We start from the raw sequence: 17,394 nt of genomic DNA on the forward strand, positions 1-17,394 counted from the left end.
CGGGAATATTTTTACATTGATTTTTAGAAAGTGGAGGGGAGAGGGAAAGACACAGAGAGAGACACATCCGTTGGGAGATGCCTCCCACATGTGCCTGACCGGGACCAGGAACGGAGCTTGCAACCAACGTGCGTGCTCTTGACAGGAACTGAACCTGGAGCCCTTCTGTCTGAGGGCCAACGCTCCAGCCACTGAGCCAAGCCAGCGAGGGCAATACCCTGTTCTTTTTTAAAAAACTAAAAATTTCCCCCCAGTTAATTGTGGACTCGCATGTAATTGTAAGAAATAATAGAGAGAGAGTCCTCATACCCTTCCCCCAGTTTCCCTCTTGGTAACATCTTGCAACGTTACCGTGTACATATCACAGTCAGCATATTCACATCGATACAGTCCAGGCACAGAACATTCCCGGCACACAATGAGTCCTCTTGTTGCTTGTTTATGTCCTACCTTCACCGTTCCTTAACCCTTAACCGTGGCTACCAGCAGTCTCTCCTCCATTTCCAGATCCTGTCATTTCAAGAATGAAATCATGCAGTGTGTGATCTTTGGGGATGGGTGGTTTTCTTTCAGCCGCTGAGGGTCATCCAACGTGTTGCATGGATCAGTAGTTTGTTGCGTTTTATTGTCGGATAGAATGTCTGGTACAGACGTGCCATCGTTTGCTTAACCCGCTCAATGTGTTGAGGGGCATCTGAGTTGTTTCTCCTTTGGGGCTATTCCAAATAAAGCTGCTGTAAACCCGGGTGTACAGATTTTCATGTTAACAGAATCTATAAAGGTCAAGAATGTGATTGCACCCTAACCGGTTTGGCTCCGTGGATAGAGTGTTGGCCTGCAGACTGAAAGGTCCCAGGTTCGATTCCAGTCAAGGGCATATACCTTGGTTGCGAGCACATCCCCCGTGGGGGCTGTGCAAGAGGCAGCTGATTGATGATTCTCTCTCATTGATGTTTCTAACTCTCTATCCCACTCTCTACAAAATCAATACAATATATATTTTTTTAAAAGAGGTCATTTTTTCATGGTGAAGGGACTGTGCAGGAGGCAACTGATCAGTGTTTCTCTCTCACTGATGTTTCTAGCTCTCTAGCCCTCTCCCTTCCTCTCTGTAAAAAAAATCAATAAAATATATATTTTTAGAAAAAGAATGTGATTGTTCAGTCATATGGTAATTATGGTAATTGCATGTTTAGTTGTCTGTGTTTTTTAATATAGCTTTATTGATTTCTGAGGGAAAGGAAGAGGGAAAGAGAGATAGAAACATTAATGATGAAAGAGAATCATTGATTGGCTGCCTCCTACTAGGGATCAAACCTGCAACCTAGGCATGTGCCCTTGACCAGAATTGAACCTGGGACCCTTCAATCCACAGGCCGATGCTCTATCCACTGAGCCAAACCAGCTAGGGCACATGTTTAGTTTTTCAGGAGGCTGCCAGACTGCTTTCCAGAGTGGCTGCACCATCTCACGTTCTTACCAGCCATGTGAATGCTCCGGCGTTTAGTGTTGTCACTGTTTTCATGTTAGTTATCCTGAGGGCTGTGTGGTGACAGCTCATTGTGGTTTTAATTTGCCATCTGTATACCCTCTTTGGTGAAATGCCTCTTCAAGTCTTGTGCCCGTTACCTACTTTGATTGTTGTTTTCCACTGTGGAGTTTTGAGCATTCCCTATATATCTAGATACCAGTCCTACATTGGTTGTGTGGTTTGCAAACATTTTCTCCCGATCTGTAGCTTATCTTTTCATTCTTTTAACTGGGTCTTTTACAGAACAAAAGGTTTAACTTTTGATGAAGCACAATTTATCAGTTTTTCTTCTTATGGAACATGCTTTTCATATCAAGCTTGAACTTTTGGCTAAGCCTAGGTACCTAAGATTTTCTCTTGTGTTTTTTATCTAAAAGTTTTATATTTATCATGAAGTACTTGCTCCACTTTCAGTGAATGTTTTTATAAGGGGTGAGATTTAGGTCAAAGTTAATTTTTTGGCCTTTGTGGGTATCCAGTGCAATTTGTTGCAACTGCTGTCTTCCCTCCATTTTATTACTTTTGCACCTTTGTGAAAAATTGGTTGTGTACTGAAAATTGTTATAAAATTATTTTACATTTATTTTGAAAGACTTTAGCAAGTCCGTTTAAAGAAACGGGAAAAAAAAAGTGTTAGATCAACCTCTCTGCCTTCTTCAATGTATTCTTAGTTAAGATGTTTATCAGTTCACCCCGACTCTTTGCATGTGGGGGTTTTGGCTGACAAAATATTTTCTATAGTGATTAAATTTTATACTTAGGAGCAAATACTCAGTATTTCACAACCTAATAGCTTTCTGCCAGTGAATATGATAAGCAGTATATCATTGGATATAGATAATTTTATATTTATCTGTAACCATAGGCTGGGATAACCGTGTTCTTTGGCATGAATTTTAAAAATAGTCTCACGATAAGATACTCCCGTTGTAAAACAAAATTCATTATGCCGGCAGGCCTTATGTTGGACCCCTTCCCGGTGGAATGATTGCCTCAGAAGGACCAGATTGGATATACGTAATGATGATTCCAGAACAACAGAATTCCCCCTCCCCTCATATCATTTGAAACCTGTGCTAGAAGGAAATTGCTTTTCTTCCACATCCTTGCTCAGCTGAGTGTTAATTCCCATCAGGAAGCCAGGATCATCAGGAAGGTCAGTTCGAGCTCCAGGCCTAGCATGGTGGTTCGCAGTCTGGGCCACAATTTTAGTGACACCAAGGGAGCTTTTTACAGCCCAGTCCCCAGGCTTCTGCCCAGACCAATTGGTTCCGGGTCTCTGGGCTTGGGACCCAGGCATTAGACTTGGTTAAAACTCCTGGGTTATTCCGGTCTGCAGCCAAGTTCAAGAACGGCTGTTCAAGGTTGAGGAAACTTATTAATGTTCCTATAATGTATCACTTCATACTGTGAATACAAGGTACTGGGTGGTCATAACATATTATAGAAACATATGTTTCAGGTTAAACCTAGATATCTTCCTTGGATAATTAACGTGTGCCTAACGTTCTTTTTGTTCTCCTGACAAGAGTTATACATGTGCACCTTGGCTGGTAGAGCATTGTCCCCATACACCAAGGGTGCACCATTGATCCCCTGTCAGTGTACATATAAGAAGCAATAGCCGAAACCGGTTTGGCTCAATGGATAGAGCGTCGGCTTGGGGACTGAAGGGACCCGGGTTCGATTCCGGTCAAGGGCATGTACCTTGGTTGCAGGCATATCCCCAGTGGGGAGTGTGCAAGAGGCAGCTTATCGATGACTCTCTCTCATCGATGTTTCTAACTCTCTATCTCTCTCCCTTCTTCTCTGTACAAAATCAATAAAATATATTTAAAAAAAAAAAAAAAAAAAAAAAGAAGCAATAGAGGGAGAGATCAACCAAAGGACTTGTATGCATGCATATAAGCATAACCAATGGACACAGACACTAGGGGGTGAGGGCATGAGTGGGGATGGAGTGAGGGGGGCAGTGGGTATAACATATGTAATACCTTAAACAATAAAGAAAAATAAATAAATAAATAAATTACTCACATTAAAAAAAGAAGCAATTGATGAATGTATAAATAAGTGGAACAACAGATGGATATTTCTTTCTTTCTCTCTCTTTAAAATCAATAAATAAAATAAAATTTAAAAAGATTTACAGATGTCCACAGTCAAAAACTAGAGGAAAAAGCAGGCAAACATAATGAAAGGGGAAAAGTCATTTTATTTTATTTTATTTTTTGGTTAATCCTCACCTGTGGATGTTTTTCTATTGATTTTTAGAGAGAGTAGAAGGGAGGGGGAGCAAGTGCAAGAGAGAAACATCGATGTGAGAGAGACACATCTATTGGTTGCCTCCCGCATGCACCTGGGCCAGGGATGGAGCCTGCAACAGAGGACCAGAATCGAACACAGGACCTTCAGTCTCCTTTCTTTTCTTTCTTTTTCTTTTTTAATCCAATCAGTTACTGTGGTAATGGTTCCAAGGATGTAAACATTTGTCAAAATTCATCAAATAGTACACTTTAAATGTATGTAGTTCCTTCTATGCCAAATATATACCTCAATGAAGGCGTCTGTTGCCAACCTCCAATCATGGAATTTGTTCTGTCAAGTGTTGCTTGAAATACTGGATATTACAATCACTTACTTGATGTTATTTTCACCAAACAGTTGTTTTTTACTCAGGACAATAACTTCATACTCTGAATTAGTCAGTGTTTCAAGTTTTCCCATAGAACGTAAAATTCAAATATTTCACCGTAATTTCTTCCACAGAATTCTCAAAAGCACAACACCATTCAAAACAACATATCCAAACAATTGCTTCACTTTTCAGAGTTTTCATTGATTTGGTAGCAGGAGCAGATGCAGATTTTGGAATCTTTTTCATGTAATTAATTATGCTCCCAATGAAGTTGTAATGGAGAAGAGGAAAGGAAGGCGAAGTGAATATAGTTTCACTATTGATTTTCTATCTTTCATTGTGATTTATCACAGTTACCCTTTTGTATAGTTACTGCATTTGTGGGAGTGACAAGAAGTCATTAAAAAAAAAAGTGGCGGATGAAATTGAGATAATTCATCAATTATCTCATCAGACATCAGCTGAGATTTGGATGGGAGTTCTAGAAAAATGAGAAAAAATAGTCAACCTCCCTTGTGTATAATTTTAGTAACTTTCAGGTCAAGCATTGGTCTTTTTATTGGGTTCTTAATTACATGCAAAAGATAATTGAAATATATTTTGACGTCATAGAGAGCACATAGCAGATCTGAGATTAAAATTCACAAAGGGCTTCACGCTGATAGAGGAACATTAAAACCTCTCAATAGTTTACAGTGTTTGTCTCTATAATGTCCTTTTTTTGAGTAAGCAATGTTGACTTATGAAACCACAGTTTCTAGCTTTGACAAGTCCCAGGTGTTTTGGCTGGCAATTAACTCAATAAAAGTTCTTTGAATTAATATGTTAAAAAAATGTTTTTTTTAATGTTGGTTACTTATGAAACCCCTTTGGAATTTGTGAAAGTATTTGAAATTCTGAGGGTTACCATAAGGTGCTCTGCCTTGGAGTGTAGAAACCTTCCAGGCACCTTCAGGTACCCTCCAAAAGTGTGTCCTGGGAAATTCTCACATTTGCCATGTCTTTTTTTTAATACATCAAAAAATATTTAAATTTTATTTTAGAGAGAGGAAGGGAGAGAAACATAGATGTGAGAGAGAAACATTGATCAATTGTTTCTAGCACATGCCCCAATCGAGGATCAAACCTGAAACCTGGGTATGTACCCTGACCAGATATCAAACCTATCTACCACCCATCCTCTGGAGTACAGGAAAGAGTTCCAACCAACTGAGCCACACCGGCCAGGGCTCATTTGCCAGATCTTGGTTCCCATAATAAGTGGGCTTAGAGCAGCCTAACTCTAGAAAAAGGAGGAGCCAGAACAATATTGGCTTATTGGCGAATGCCTTTCAATTACATTCATTCATTCATTTGTTTATATTTAGATAATCTTGAACGAAGTGGCAGAAGGCATGTTAAATTAGTTTTCTGTGAATAATTATTTCTGTAAAGGCTTCCACAGTGGCTAGAAAAATATAATGAAAATGTATATAAATACAAATGAAAGGATTAATTCCCCTGGGCTCATAATCTTAGATTTGAATCAGCAGCCAATTTTTTATTTGATTTTAAGATTAGTGTATACAGAGCATGTCAAACTCAAAGGCTAACACGGGCCAAATAAACAAGGTTTAAGTTTATGTGGGCCGCAAAAATACAAAAGCTTCAATTTTCCTAGAAATGCAGGCTTATTTCCATAGAGACATGCTGAATACAAAGGGCTGAAATAAATAAGTGATCGTTAACAAAATAATAGGACATTTAAAAAAATAAATAAATAAAATAATAGGACATTTTAATACAAATTCATTTTTTCTTGAATAGTAACTTACCAGACACTGAATATTATAATTGCACATATTAGAAAGGGTAATGCAAATAAACCTATTTATCTTGTTTTCTGAAAATGAAATATTTCTTGATGTGCACACCAAACGAGTCAGTACAAGACTAATGATGTGGCAATCGGCTGCTAAAATATTCCCTGCTGGTATTAGTGGAGAGAAATGTGCCTGCTCATAAAGCATGTAAGGGAAATGAATGCAACAGGATTATAGTAATCATTCATTAGCGAACATTGTAGTTCGTTATTAATAATTATGCATAACAGGATATTGTAAAAATTAAGTTACAAAATTTTACTAAAAATGTTTCTTATATACTGTTATATTTGCTGGACCACAAAAATATTCGTTGTGGGCCGCAAGCAGCCCATGGACCATGAGTTTGACATGCTTAATGTATAGCTCTTTAATACATAATCTATATATTGTTTGTGTGTTCACCACCCCAAGTCAGGTTTCCTTCTAAATCTTGATAAATGAAATAGATACACAAATGGCTGGCTTTATAGTTAATCCCAAAGCAACACATTCCTTAAAAGGTAGAAGAATAACATTTGCATATATACTATATTGGGGCATATACACTATATATATAGAGGATATCTATCGATGGTTGGCTTTTGACCTTAATTTCTATAGTGACTTTTTCTATAGTTTCTATATGAATGTTGGAATATTAGTTACACATGAATCGAATAAAATTGCTAATTCTTCTAGTTATTTTTCCTTATAATTAGTCAATGCAGGAGAGGAAAGTAGGAATTGGGTTCTTAGATGACTTAGATATCTTGAGGTAAATAATTGGTTCCAAAAAAGTAGGCTCTTTATTTAGCTAAAACAAAGAAGTGATAAGTGGTAGTTTCAAGGGTGAAGAGTTGACAGTGAAATGTAGCTGGAGCAGGAATCTGTGGTGTAGAGTCAAGCGTTGCTTTTAGATTCTGTTGTAAAAATCGTTAATTATCATTGCTCCTTCAAGGTGTGGTATCAGCACTGTTGTGAAATGCTCCGTGTTTGTGAATTCATTTAAGACACGTTTTTAAATGTCTTGGTGCATGTACACGGTGTCCGGCTACGACTCTAAATGTTATGGGCAAATCTCACGTGACCTGTTCTGGACAAGTTACTAAAAACACGTTCAGCCTGCTCTGCGGGAAACACGTATTTGTTGTTGAGAAATCACAAGCTGTTTTTATGAGAACATTAATTCTCTCAGGAAAACAACTCTACCCCCATCTGCCCCCCGGGAGACGCCGAGCAGGGACACCTGCGGCCTGCTGTTTGGAGGAAAGGGCTGCTGGGAACTGAGGGCAACTGCCAGCTTCGCACTGAGAAGTGGAAAACAGAGAACAGCTGCCTCCCTCGCCATCACTGACACGAAGGCAAGCAATTCTCTCCCAAGGAGTCTCCAACACCTTTGAAAAGAAAGTGGTGGGGACATGATTCAGAGCCTTGAGCAGGTGCCTTTCCTCTGAGGCACACAGTAGGCCCTCAGTAGGTATGTGTTGAAAGAATGAGTGAGTGAGTGAATGAATGAACGAACAAACTTTGTAATGTTCTGAAGCTCTAACAGAATATCCAAAAAGGTTGGGACATCTCATTGCTGGGCATAGTAAATAACATGACCACTCTTCTTAACAAAAATAACTCAGTCAAGAGTAACACCGATCTGTAAGTCTGACAGAAGAGATTCTTTGGTCAGAAACCAAAGGGAGTTATATGTGTGCTTGTGTGAACCCACAAAGGAACCTGTTATTCTTAACACCTTCTTATCATGGAGCTGTTTCAGGCGGACAAGAAAGAACTAGGATGTGCACATTTTTAAACATAAGATTTTCCTTTAAAAAATAAGAGCAGCCCTAGCTGGGTTGGCCCAGTGGATAGAGTGTCGGCCTGCAGACCAGAGGGTCCTGGTCTCCATCCATTCAAGGGCACCTTGGTTGTAGGCTCCTCCTCAGCCTGGGCCCTGGTTGGGAGCCCATGCAGGATGCATCCAACCGATGTGTTCCTCTCTCTCTCTCTCTCTCTCTCTCTCTCTCTCTCTCTCTCTCTCTCTCTCATTCTCTCTCTCTCTCTCTCTCTCTCTCTCTCTCTCTCTCTCTCTCTCTCTCCCTAAAAATCAATAGGAAAATATCCTCGGGTGAGAATGAACAACAACAAAAAGAACACAAGCATCTTCACAGCCTGAAAAAGAAACACGAACCCAGTAGTTGGTAATCTTCCTCAGCACGCGGGTTGTATATGGTTGCCTTGAAATCTTCGACCTTGCAGTCTATAAGGGCTGGGAGATGAGAAAGGCTTTGTTAAGAATTTCCCAAGAACTGAATAAATGTAATCTCACGGAATGGGAAATTTTGATAGTATTTGTACTATTTACAGATACATTTTCAGATGCGCTGGCTTAAGCGTTATCAAATGGGCTTTAACAGTGTTTCCAGCTCAGAACATCCTAGCTGAGGTCTAAATGCGACTTTTCACTGACAATCCTGAGAAGAGAGAACCCAGGGGAGCTTCCTTCGGGAGAATAAAGTGTGGTTCCGTGCGGGATCGCTCCTTACAACTCCATCTGCCCGCGGTGAAGCCTCTGAGCCTGCTGACTCCCACTGACTGACAAAGTGAATACCAGGACCGATGTCAGAGGATGGCTGTTGTAAGGATTAAACATACACAAAGTGCTTTGCATCGTGCCTGTACAGAATAAGTAATGCTTCCTACACAGCCAAAATTTAAGTTGAAATGGGTGAAATGCTGAAAAATGCTGAAAACCAACCATTTGGCAAATATACTGCTTCTTCAGGGGTGAAATTCCAGAGAACGTGGTCCTTATGTACTCCTTCAAATAAAAATGATGCATTCAGAAAAGTTTTATTCTGATAACTAACACACCATACACTAGGCACAAACTATCCCAGGACTGAACTGCTGCTTACATCAACTCTGTTAAAGTGTATTAAATCTGCATCTAGGATATTTATCTGGCATCCTATGCCAATATTCCAACTATTTATGAAAAGTAAGGCATTTAATTTGCTAGTTAAACCTGGGACCATGCCTCTCGCAGCCCCACCACCTTCATGCTTACGTGTCAAATAACCCAGCTAAGATTTTAAATTCGTTCAAATATTTATTGCCTGCCTGCTATAGTCATGTAACACACGCCCTTCAGAAGGAGAGAGGGAGAGGAAAGCAAGCCCCTTAGGCTGCTGCTGTTCGGAGCCTTTATCTGGGGAGCAGGACGGCTGCAAATGAAGATCTCTCCCATCCTGGCCAGCATGGCGCGGGGCAGACCTAGCCTGGACCTCCGGCATCAGGTCTCCTTTCCAGTAATCATCTCACTTCCCGGTCCCCCGGGGAAGGAAAGAGGGTGGCCGGCGTGGCCGATGACACGGCCTGACATCACCGCTCGGGATCGCAGGAGTCCGGGGGCCGCGGGCCCACCTCACCGGTGGCCTGACTGCGGGCACCTCCCCAGCCCCGCGCCGGCCACGTGAGGTGCCCTAATATGGTCCGGCCCGAGGGCGGCCGGAGCGCTGGCCTCTCCGTGCCGATGGGGCGGGGGCTGGATCCGAAGCCTCCGGAGTCCACCCGGGCCTGAGGGCGAGCGCAGGGGGCTCTGGGGGCGCTGCTGGGCGAGCTGAGAGCCGGCGGCTGCGGGAGCTCCCGCCTGGGTACCTCTCCTCTCATCCGCCCGGCGAACCCATCCCATCTCCCCGGGGGCTGCCCGCCCTCCCCTCCTTCTCCGTCTCCCCTCGCCATCGGCGATCCCGGGCACCCCCAGCGCAGGTCCTCCTTTCGGGACGGGGCGGCGCCGGGGGGGGGGGGGGGGTGCAGGGAAGATGCTGCTGCAAGGCGTGTCTGGGCGGCGCTCCTGTGAAGAACCGGGAGGGAGAAAACGAGGGGAGGAGGAGGAGGCAAAGAGGTGGCTCTCTCTCTCTCCCTCTCTCTCTCTCTCTTTTTTCTTTTAAGGAGTTTGCTGCGAGCGCGTCCCCTCCATTCGGCCCGGCGCGCTCGGCGGAGGAGGAGGAGCGGGAGGCAGGCGCTCGGGGACCCGCGGCGCACGCTCCTCGCTGTCCCCGCCGTTCCGTTCGCAGAGGCGCGGAGAGCCCCGGAGCCATGGGCGCCGGCAGCTCCACGGAGCAGCGGAGCCCGGAGCCGCCGGAGGCGGGCAGCGGGGCGCCGGCCGAGCCCCAGCCCCAGCCCGGCGGCCCGGTGCTGGCGGAGGCGGCGGAGGCGGCGGCGGCGGGAGCCCCGGGGGACCCCGGCATCGCGGCCGCGGAGCCCGCCGCCAAGGTACGGGGCGCCGGGCCACCTGCCGCGGGAGGCGGATGGGGGGCGGGGGGGACCCTCTGATTTCTTCTGGTTTCTGCCTGCGAGAACTTGCCGGCCCGGCCAGCCCATCTGCAAACTCGGGCGCACGAACCCCTCTTTGCGGGCGGTGGTTGGTTTCGGGGGCGGGTGGGGGCGCCGGGGCGGAACCCGAGCTGCAGGGAGCGCGGCCGGGCTCGCACCTTTGTGGCGGGGCTGTGGGCGGGCGACTGCGCCATCCGCCGTCACAAGACCACCCCGGCCTCCCTCCGCGCTCTGCCGGCGGCGGCCACCCTGTCCGGGGCGCTGGGCTCGGGGGAGGCCGGGGGGACTGACCCCGGGGCCCGGAGTCCTGAGCCCGGGGCCCTGCCCCTCCCAGAGGCGGAGAGCCAGCTGCTGGGCCGGGGCCCGCGCTGCCCTGGGTCCAGGGGGCAGGCCACCCCTGGGTCCCACCAACTGGCTACCCCTGGGTCCGGGGAGCGGCCACCCCTGGGTCCCACCAACCGGCCACCCCTGGGTGCGGGGAGCGGCCACCCCTGGGTCCCACCAACCGGCCACCCCTGGGTGCGGGGAGCGGCCACCCCTGGGTCCAGGGAGCCGGCCACCATGGGTGCCACGCCGCCCGCCATCCTGGTTTCCAGCTGAGCCCGCGGCCACCGGGGCTGGTACCCGGTCCTCCTGCTGCGGCGGCGGCTGGGCGGGCACCGCCTTCCCGCTGCGGAGAAAGCCCGGGTGCAGCCGCCCGGAGCCGGAGAAAACCTGGGCTGGGCGGGCGCTGCGCTTCCAAAAGGAATGATAGGTTTCCTTCCCGCTCAGGGCATGCATTGCCTGTGGACGCGGCTGGATACACACACCCCGGAGCTAGAAGTTTTCTTAGGATGCGGTCTGTGCTCTTGTCCAGGGAGGCAGTGAACCTGCTAGGACGTTTGCATTGTATGGTCTCAGGCTTCAGGGCTGAAATACACATTCTTGGCCGCTCCAGAAGCCAAGTTTGTACTCGGTCCTGTCATTGGATTTTAGGTAATATTTCCCAGCATGTGCGTTCCCTCCCAGAGCTTGGCCCAGCCTGTTCTGGGATGCCCTCATAGGAAGAGGTGGTCAGCCACATTTAATGTAAATAAACAAACAAATCGCGTGTGGAATCTGAGGATACAGATTACATGAGGAGCTTTGAGAGTCATCTGGGCAGGGGTGTTGATGTTTAGTACATGTTTCATGCATACGTAGGTAAACAGGTTGGATAAGTGTTTTTATAGGGAACAGGAGCTGAAATCTAGGTAGATTTCACAGAACTATGGCCTCGTGGTCTTGACCTCTTTAGAAGCCCCAGTCTAGTTGGGCTGAGACTGCTCTTAACTAGATTACCTGCTGTCTTTAACTTACAAATCCTTGTAAAAGCCCATAGCCCCTATAGTTGGAGATACTAACCAGTACTAACCGCCTGGCTTAGCTATTGTACAATAGATTTTTGTAAGGTGCCTAAGCCTTGGCCTAGCGACTGGACCGTCCCTTTGAGGTCTGAGTCACATCTTCATCCTTACTGTACATAGCTTTTTAATGCCAACTACGGTCCAATGGTTGCACAACCCGTATTCAGAGTCCAGTAGTGAACGTCATGTTGGTGTGTAATCGCTAAAGCTTTTGGTCAGGTTCATTTTTTCCGTGGCTTTTACGACTCCTCAGATTCTCCTATTAGCACTTCACACTGAAATATGGTACTTACCCCCCTCCCAATAAATTCTAATTTGTTCGTGTAAAAATATTCCTCCCGTTTTCTGATTCCCTTCTCTTCATGTCTTTGTCTCCAGCATCTTAGTCTTCTCCCTCTCTCCTGGTCACCACCATCTTGAAACAGCCAAACCCTGTCCTTAAAAAAAAAAAAAATGGCTTAAATGACATCCAGAATATCACTGGCCTTTTTGGCGTGCTGCCCAGTTATCAATTTGGAGGCAATCAGTGCACTTACATGTATCCTTGGAAAACGGGCAGCTTTTCATCTCAATGAGCAAAATGTATTTCTCAGGTTTTGAAGACCTAAGTCTTTTCTAGAGAATCTGATGGGCAGTGACTCAGCACGCGCCTCTCGCCTCCCCTCCTCACCCTGGTAAGCGCGGGTTCCTGACCTCGGAGTAATTCTGTCTGCCAATCTAGGCTCTCACCATGCCATGGACCTTCTCCCTAGCAGTTTCCGCATTGGTGGGTTTAGTGACTTGACTAATGTTTTGAGTTTTTTGGTGTTTTGTTTGTGGGTTGTTTTTTTGGTTTTTTTTTTTTTTTTTTTTTTTTTTTTTTTAGCATTTCTGAATGTCCCACAAGGGCAGGAACCATGTCTGCTGTTTATAACGGGTGTCCCCCAGGTGTTGCCTGCTGTCTGGCACGTAGTGGGCTCTCAGGAAGGGATGCTACTGGCTCCCTGGCTTTGATTAGAGGCACTCGAGTTGGGCAGCACCCTGCTCATCTCATTTTCTTACCATTGAACCTGTGACCTTCTCATCATGATCCATCGCAGGTAGCAGACAGTGATTACGTCAAGTCAGTCTGTTTGGTTATTAATAGAAATAATAAATATTTGGGCAAACATTCAGATTTGGGGACTTTGGTTTCTATTTCTCTTGAGAGAGTGGCATGCTAGGTTATTTCGAATTGCCTTTGATATCAAATAAACCAATATAGTAGCCACACATAGGAAGGTGGCTCAAATGAGATCAATTACGTTCATTGACCAGTTATGAATTGCCTCTTGAGCGTTCTTGTTTGGGTCTGTGGGCACTGGGGCAGGTTTAGACTAATACGTCATTCCCTTCCCACCAGTAGAATGTGGATGATTAACTAAAGGCTGTTAGCAGATCCCTCTCCCATCCCCCTCCCGCCCATCTAAAAGGATATTCATATCATGTGCATGTTGCCTGTTTAGCAATCCAGTTTACTTTCCTTTTCTTCTGCTAATTTCAGTTACCAGTTGCTCACTGAGTAAGTGCTCACACATCAAAAGATGTCACACTCATTGAGTTGTTACTCCTATCAGATCAAGCTTGATTGCTCAAGTTTAACTTTCAGATGCACTGAGGCAGAAGTTTTGGTTTTATCTATGGTGTTTTTCAATAAATGGAAGGAATCTTATCTTCTTGGTCAATTTTTCTTACAGTCTTCATATGTAAATTCTGGGAGGGAATGGCTTGGTCCGTTATTTTCCAGGCTTAATTTTGAGACTTGGCTATTTTGGCGGCTACAGGGGCAGGAATATTAGACTGCCAAACACAAGAGGTAAATAAAACCTCGGATTAATCCTCAATCATCCGTTTTTAAAAATTTGTCTTCAAGGAGTGTTTTAAATCCGGTGGCAATAGAGAGTGGAGTATATGGCATATAAATGACAAATTTGATTCTGAAGCCAAGCTCCAGGCTAAGTCTGGACTGTCACCATCCTCTACATTAGCCTTTCTGTGTTTTTCGGGAGTAGGAATGGAACAGTGGTCAGTGACCACAAGGCCCGTGTCCTTGGTGGGTGGGAAGATGGGGACTCGGGTCAGTCCTTCACGTTGTGGTCCCATTTGATTACAAGAGCTGAATCACCAAAGCATAAACTTGTGCTCAGTTAGAAGGCTCTGTCTGATTAGCAGACTGAAGGATGTCTGCCTTGCGTGCATTAAAACAGACCATTGAGCCAAGTGCATTTCGTCATTCCTCTCCCAGCCCGAGGTGGCGGTGTGCTTTCTCTCACTTGCCCTCTGTTTCACAAGATGGAGACTGAAGGTGGCCTTGATGGGATGATGGCACCAGTTTTACACTAAAAGGGCCCGGCATTTAAGAGGATTGATCGAGACTTATATGTGTGTTAGTAGAGTGGCGTTTCTTTTTCATTTTCTTTTACAAACCCTTGTGTCAAGAGTGGTGCTTTTATGCGTGTGGCTACCCTGTTTTGTGGATTTTAGCCAGATTATAAAAGGTGCTACTATCTGATGGGAACACAGCCCTGAAACTGGAGATGGGATGTGAGGATGGTCACTTAAGATGGCCGTAGGCTGTGGGGACTGCAGGCCCCACCCTTGGCTCTGTGGCAGCTCTTTAGGTTGGTAGATGGGTGCGGCCAGTGGAGATTTCCACCTGAAATACCTCCCTCTGCGAAGCACAGGCCTCAGTGTGCATGCTTTTGCATCCATTTGGGTTGACTGAACACTGTACCTAGATAGCTTTAAACTGATCTTATAAGAATCTTTCTAGTTTGGTGTCTTACAGGATGCTGAATAAAATGGAAATAAATGTCTTATGTTCAAAGGTATTTTAATAGAGGTGTTTTTTTCCTCTTCTTTATCAGCTTTAACACATAGTGTTGTAGAACACCAAAGAAAGGAAAACCAAATTAAATGGTGCTTATCCTAGACCTCTCTAACCTTATATGTTGTAGTCATTCATGAAGTGAGAAATGAGTAGTTAGAGCACTTTGAATTCTGAGAAAAACATAGTCAGTACTTTTAACTCATGAAAGGATAGTCTTAAATATCCTCAAATCCAATTCTTCGTTCTCTTACAATTCAGAATAAGTTGGATTTAATTTTAAAAGAATTCAATGGAAAAAATATGGGGGAAACTGGGTTCTGGAAGGGAGAAGCACTATATGTAAGCATATATTCAATAAATTCTTGAAAAATCTATAATTATAATTATTTGATTTGTCTAATTAGATTTCAGGCCATTTTCCTGCAAATTAGCACCATATTACAAATATAGGGTAGGATTAAAAAATAAATTAAAGAAATATATCTCTTTCAGAGAGAAGAAGGGAGAGAGAAAGCTAGAAACATCAATGATGAGAGGGAGTCATTGATTGGCTGCCTCCTGTACACCCCCTAATAAGGTAGGTGTCCTGGCCCGGATGGAACCATGACCTAGCTCATAGGTCAACACTTAACTGATGAGCCACACAGGCTGGGATAAGGGTAGGATTTTTATGATCATCCTTTTGTGTCCTTCTCATTAGTAAATCTAATAAAAAGGATTGGGGTGTTAAAATAATTGAATAATTTCAATCATACCTGCCTTCATATCTCTTATCATGAATAATGGAGCTTACTTATTTAAAGCTGACTGTAGATCTCATATCAGTTTTTAATTGTAAAAGCTTTATAGGATGATCAAAAGCATTTGTTTACTTTTATTAAAATGACTTAGTTAAAGGCATTGCATAACAGGATTTGTTTAATGTTTTTGGTTGTTTTTTTTTTTAATGTTCATAGTTGAGAACCTCAATTTGTGGAATGTGGTAAAAAGTGAAAGTTACCTATTCTTTTCAACCCCTCAAATACTCATTGTTTGAAATCAGTATTGGTGGTTTCTTGCTTATTCTTTCAAAAACTTTATGCATAGGCAAGGATATAAATAAAAATAGTTCCATCTTTAACAAATAGGATCATCCTATATAATAAAAGGCTAATATACAAATTAACTGAATGGCGGAATGACCAGTCGCTATGACATGCACTGGCCATCAGGAGTCAGACACTCAATACAGGAGCTGCCCCCTGGTGGTCAGTGCTCAACCAGAGGCCAGGTTCAAGGCTGGTGAGTGCAGCAGGAGTCTCTCCTGTCTCCTTGGCAATGCTAAGGATGTCCAACTGATGGCTTAGGCCCACTCCCCATGAGAGGGTGCAGGCCAGGCTTGAGAGATCCCCCACAAGTGCATGAATTTCATGCACCAGGCCTGTAGTATTATATATATTCTGTTACTTTAGGTATTGGATATCTTTTCATATCAGAACATAAAGATCTACCCCCCCACCCCACCTCCCAAAAAAAGACCTACCCCTATTCTTATTAATGGCTAGGTACATAAATTTCTCCTTTATGGGTTGAAGTACCACAGTGATTTAACCAATCCCCCGTTTTTATATTTATATTTTCCTAATCTTTTGCTATATTAAATTGATGGAAGGAATATCCTAGTTCAGATATCTTTGTAAGTGTGCAAGTGTATCTTTAGGGTAGATTTCTGAAGTGGAGTTGCTGGATCAGAGGATTTATTTTCACTTTCAATTTTGATAGCCCTTGTTGAATCTCTTCACGAAGAGATTCTTCCACTTTGCATCTCTACTGCCTAGGAGGTCAGCATCACTTTCCAAAGCCTTTGCCTCAATGCATCACAGATTTTCTAATACTGGTCGGTCGGTACCTCAATAGGCACTTGAATTTCCTTGGTGCATTTTTAATGATGAGGTTGAGTGCCTTGTCATGTATATTGGGCACCCAGTCAGGAACTGGACTGGCTTTCAGAGCATTAAATAAAAGGCACTCTTTATTTTAAGTGACTTTCCCTCCGGAAATTACTCAAAATAGGGCAAGTTTAAGAGCAAAAAAAGTGACTGAGGGACTACTCTCTTGACTCCTTTTTCTTCCCAAGTTAGTAAACTGTCTTTAATTTTATTTGTTTAGACAATGACCTACTTTTTAGGCTATCAATTTAAAATGTTCCCCTCTGGGAACAATCTAAAATCTAGTTGCCAGAAATTTCTTCATACTTCTGATCCATGACATACATGTTGGAAACAGGGATTGAGGGTCACAGAAATCCAATTCCCCTGGGCTTTGTCCCTTCTCATTCTCCTAACAGATGATGGCCTGGCTAGGGTAACTGGAATAAATGTGATTTCCCAGAAAACGGTAGGTGTTCAAAGCTTTGGAAACTTCGGGATCTTTCCTAGACACTATTGCTTCTCTTACTATAAGTATTGATTCTAGTTCAATCGTTTTAGTCTTCCCTACAGTTTCTCCATGATGTTTAAAAAAAAAAAAAAAAATGGGGAGAAGCCCTGCAATTGTATTCTGTTAAACTGTAACCAGGTATAATAAAATGTCAGTTTTATTTGATTAGTAAATGAGACCAGCCACAGTTAAGGGTCACTACAACTGGTTGTCCAGCGTTCTGTTTGTTATATGCAGACATTGTAAACTGTGGGAGTGTTGAGAGATTGTTTTTTTCCCTCTTCCCAAACCTGGTTGTTCAATTGAACCCCCCAAGGAGCTTTTGAAAGACATCCCTGGGTCCATCCTAGATGCATTGAATCAGAAAGTCTGCCCATCGGAGGACTGAGATTCCGTAGCCT

The 17,394-nt window shown here is 44.0% G+C and overlaps 1 protein-coding gene across 1 annotated transcript in view; it reads left to right on the forward strand.

Moving 5' to 3' along the window:
* The first annotated feature begins 9,958 nt into the window (after window positions 1–9,958).
* The window catches only part of AKAP12 (A-kinase anchoring protein 12), a 71,968-nt gene continuing 64,532 nt past the window's right edge, over window positions 9,959–17,394 (forward strand). The window contains exon 1 of the mRNA XM_084890179.1: window positions 9,959–10,282. Within this exon, the coding sequence (XP_084746305.1) occupies window positions 10,106–10,282 (177 nt within the window). The 5' untranslated portion in view covers window positions 9,959–10,105. The remainder of the gene's footprint in view (window positions 10,283–17,394) is intronic.

This window comes from Pipistrellus hanaki (genome assembly GCF_964339955.1).
Source record: "Pipistrellus hanaki genome assembly, chromosome: 7".
Lineage (NCBI taxonomy): Eukaryota > Metazoa > Chordata > Mammalia > Chiroptera > Vespertilionidae > Pipistrellus > Pipistrellus hanaki.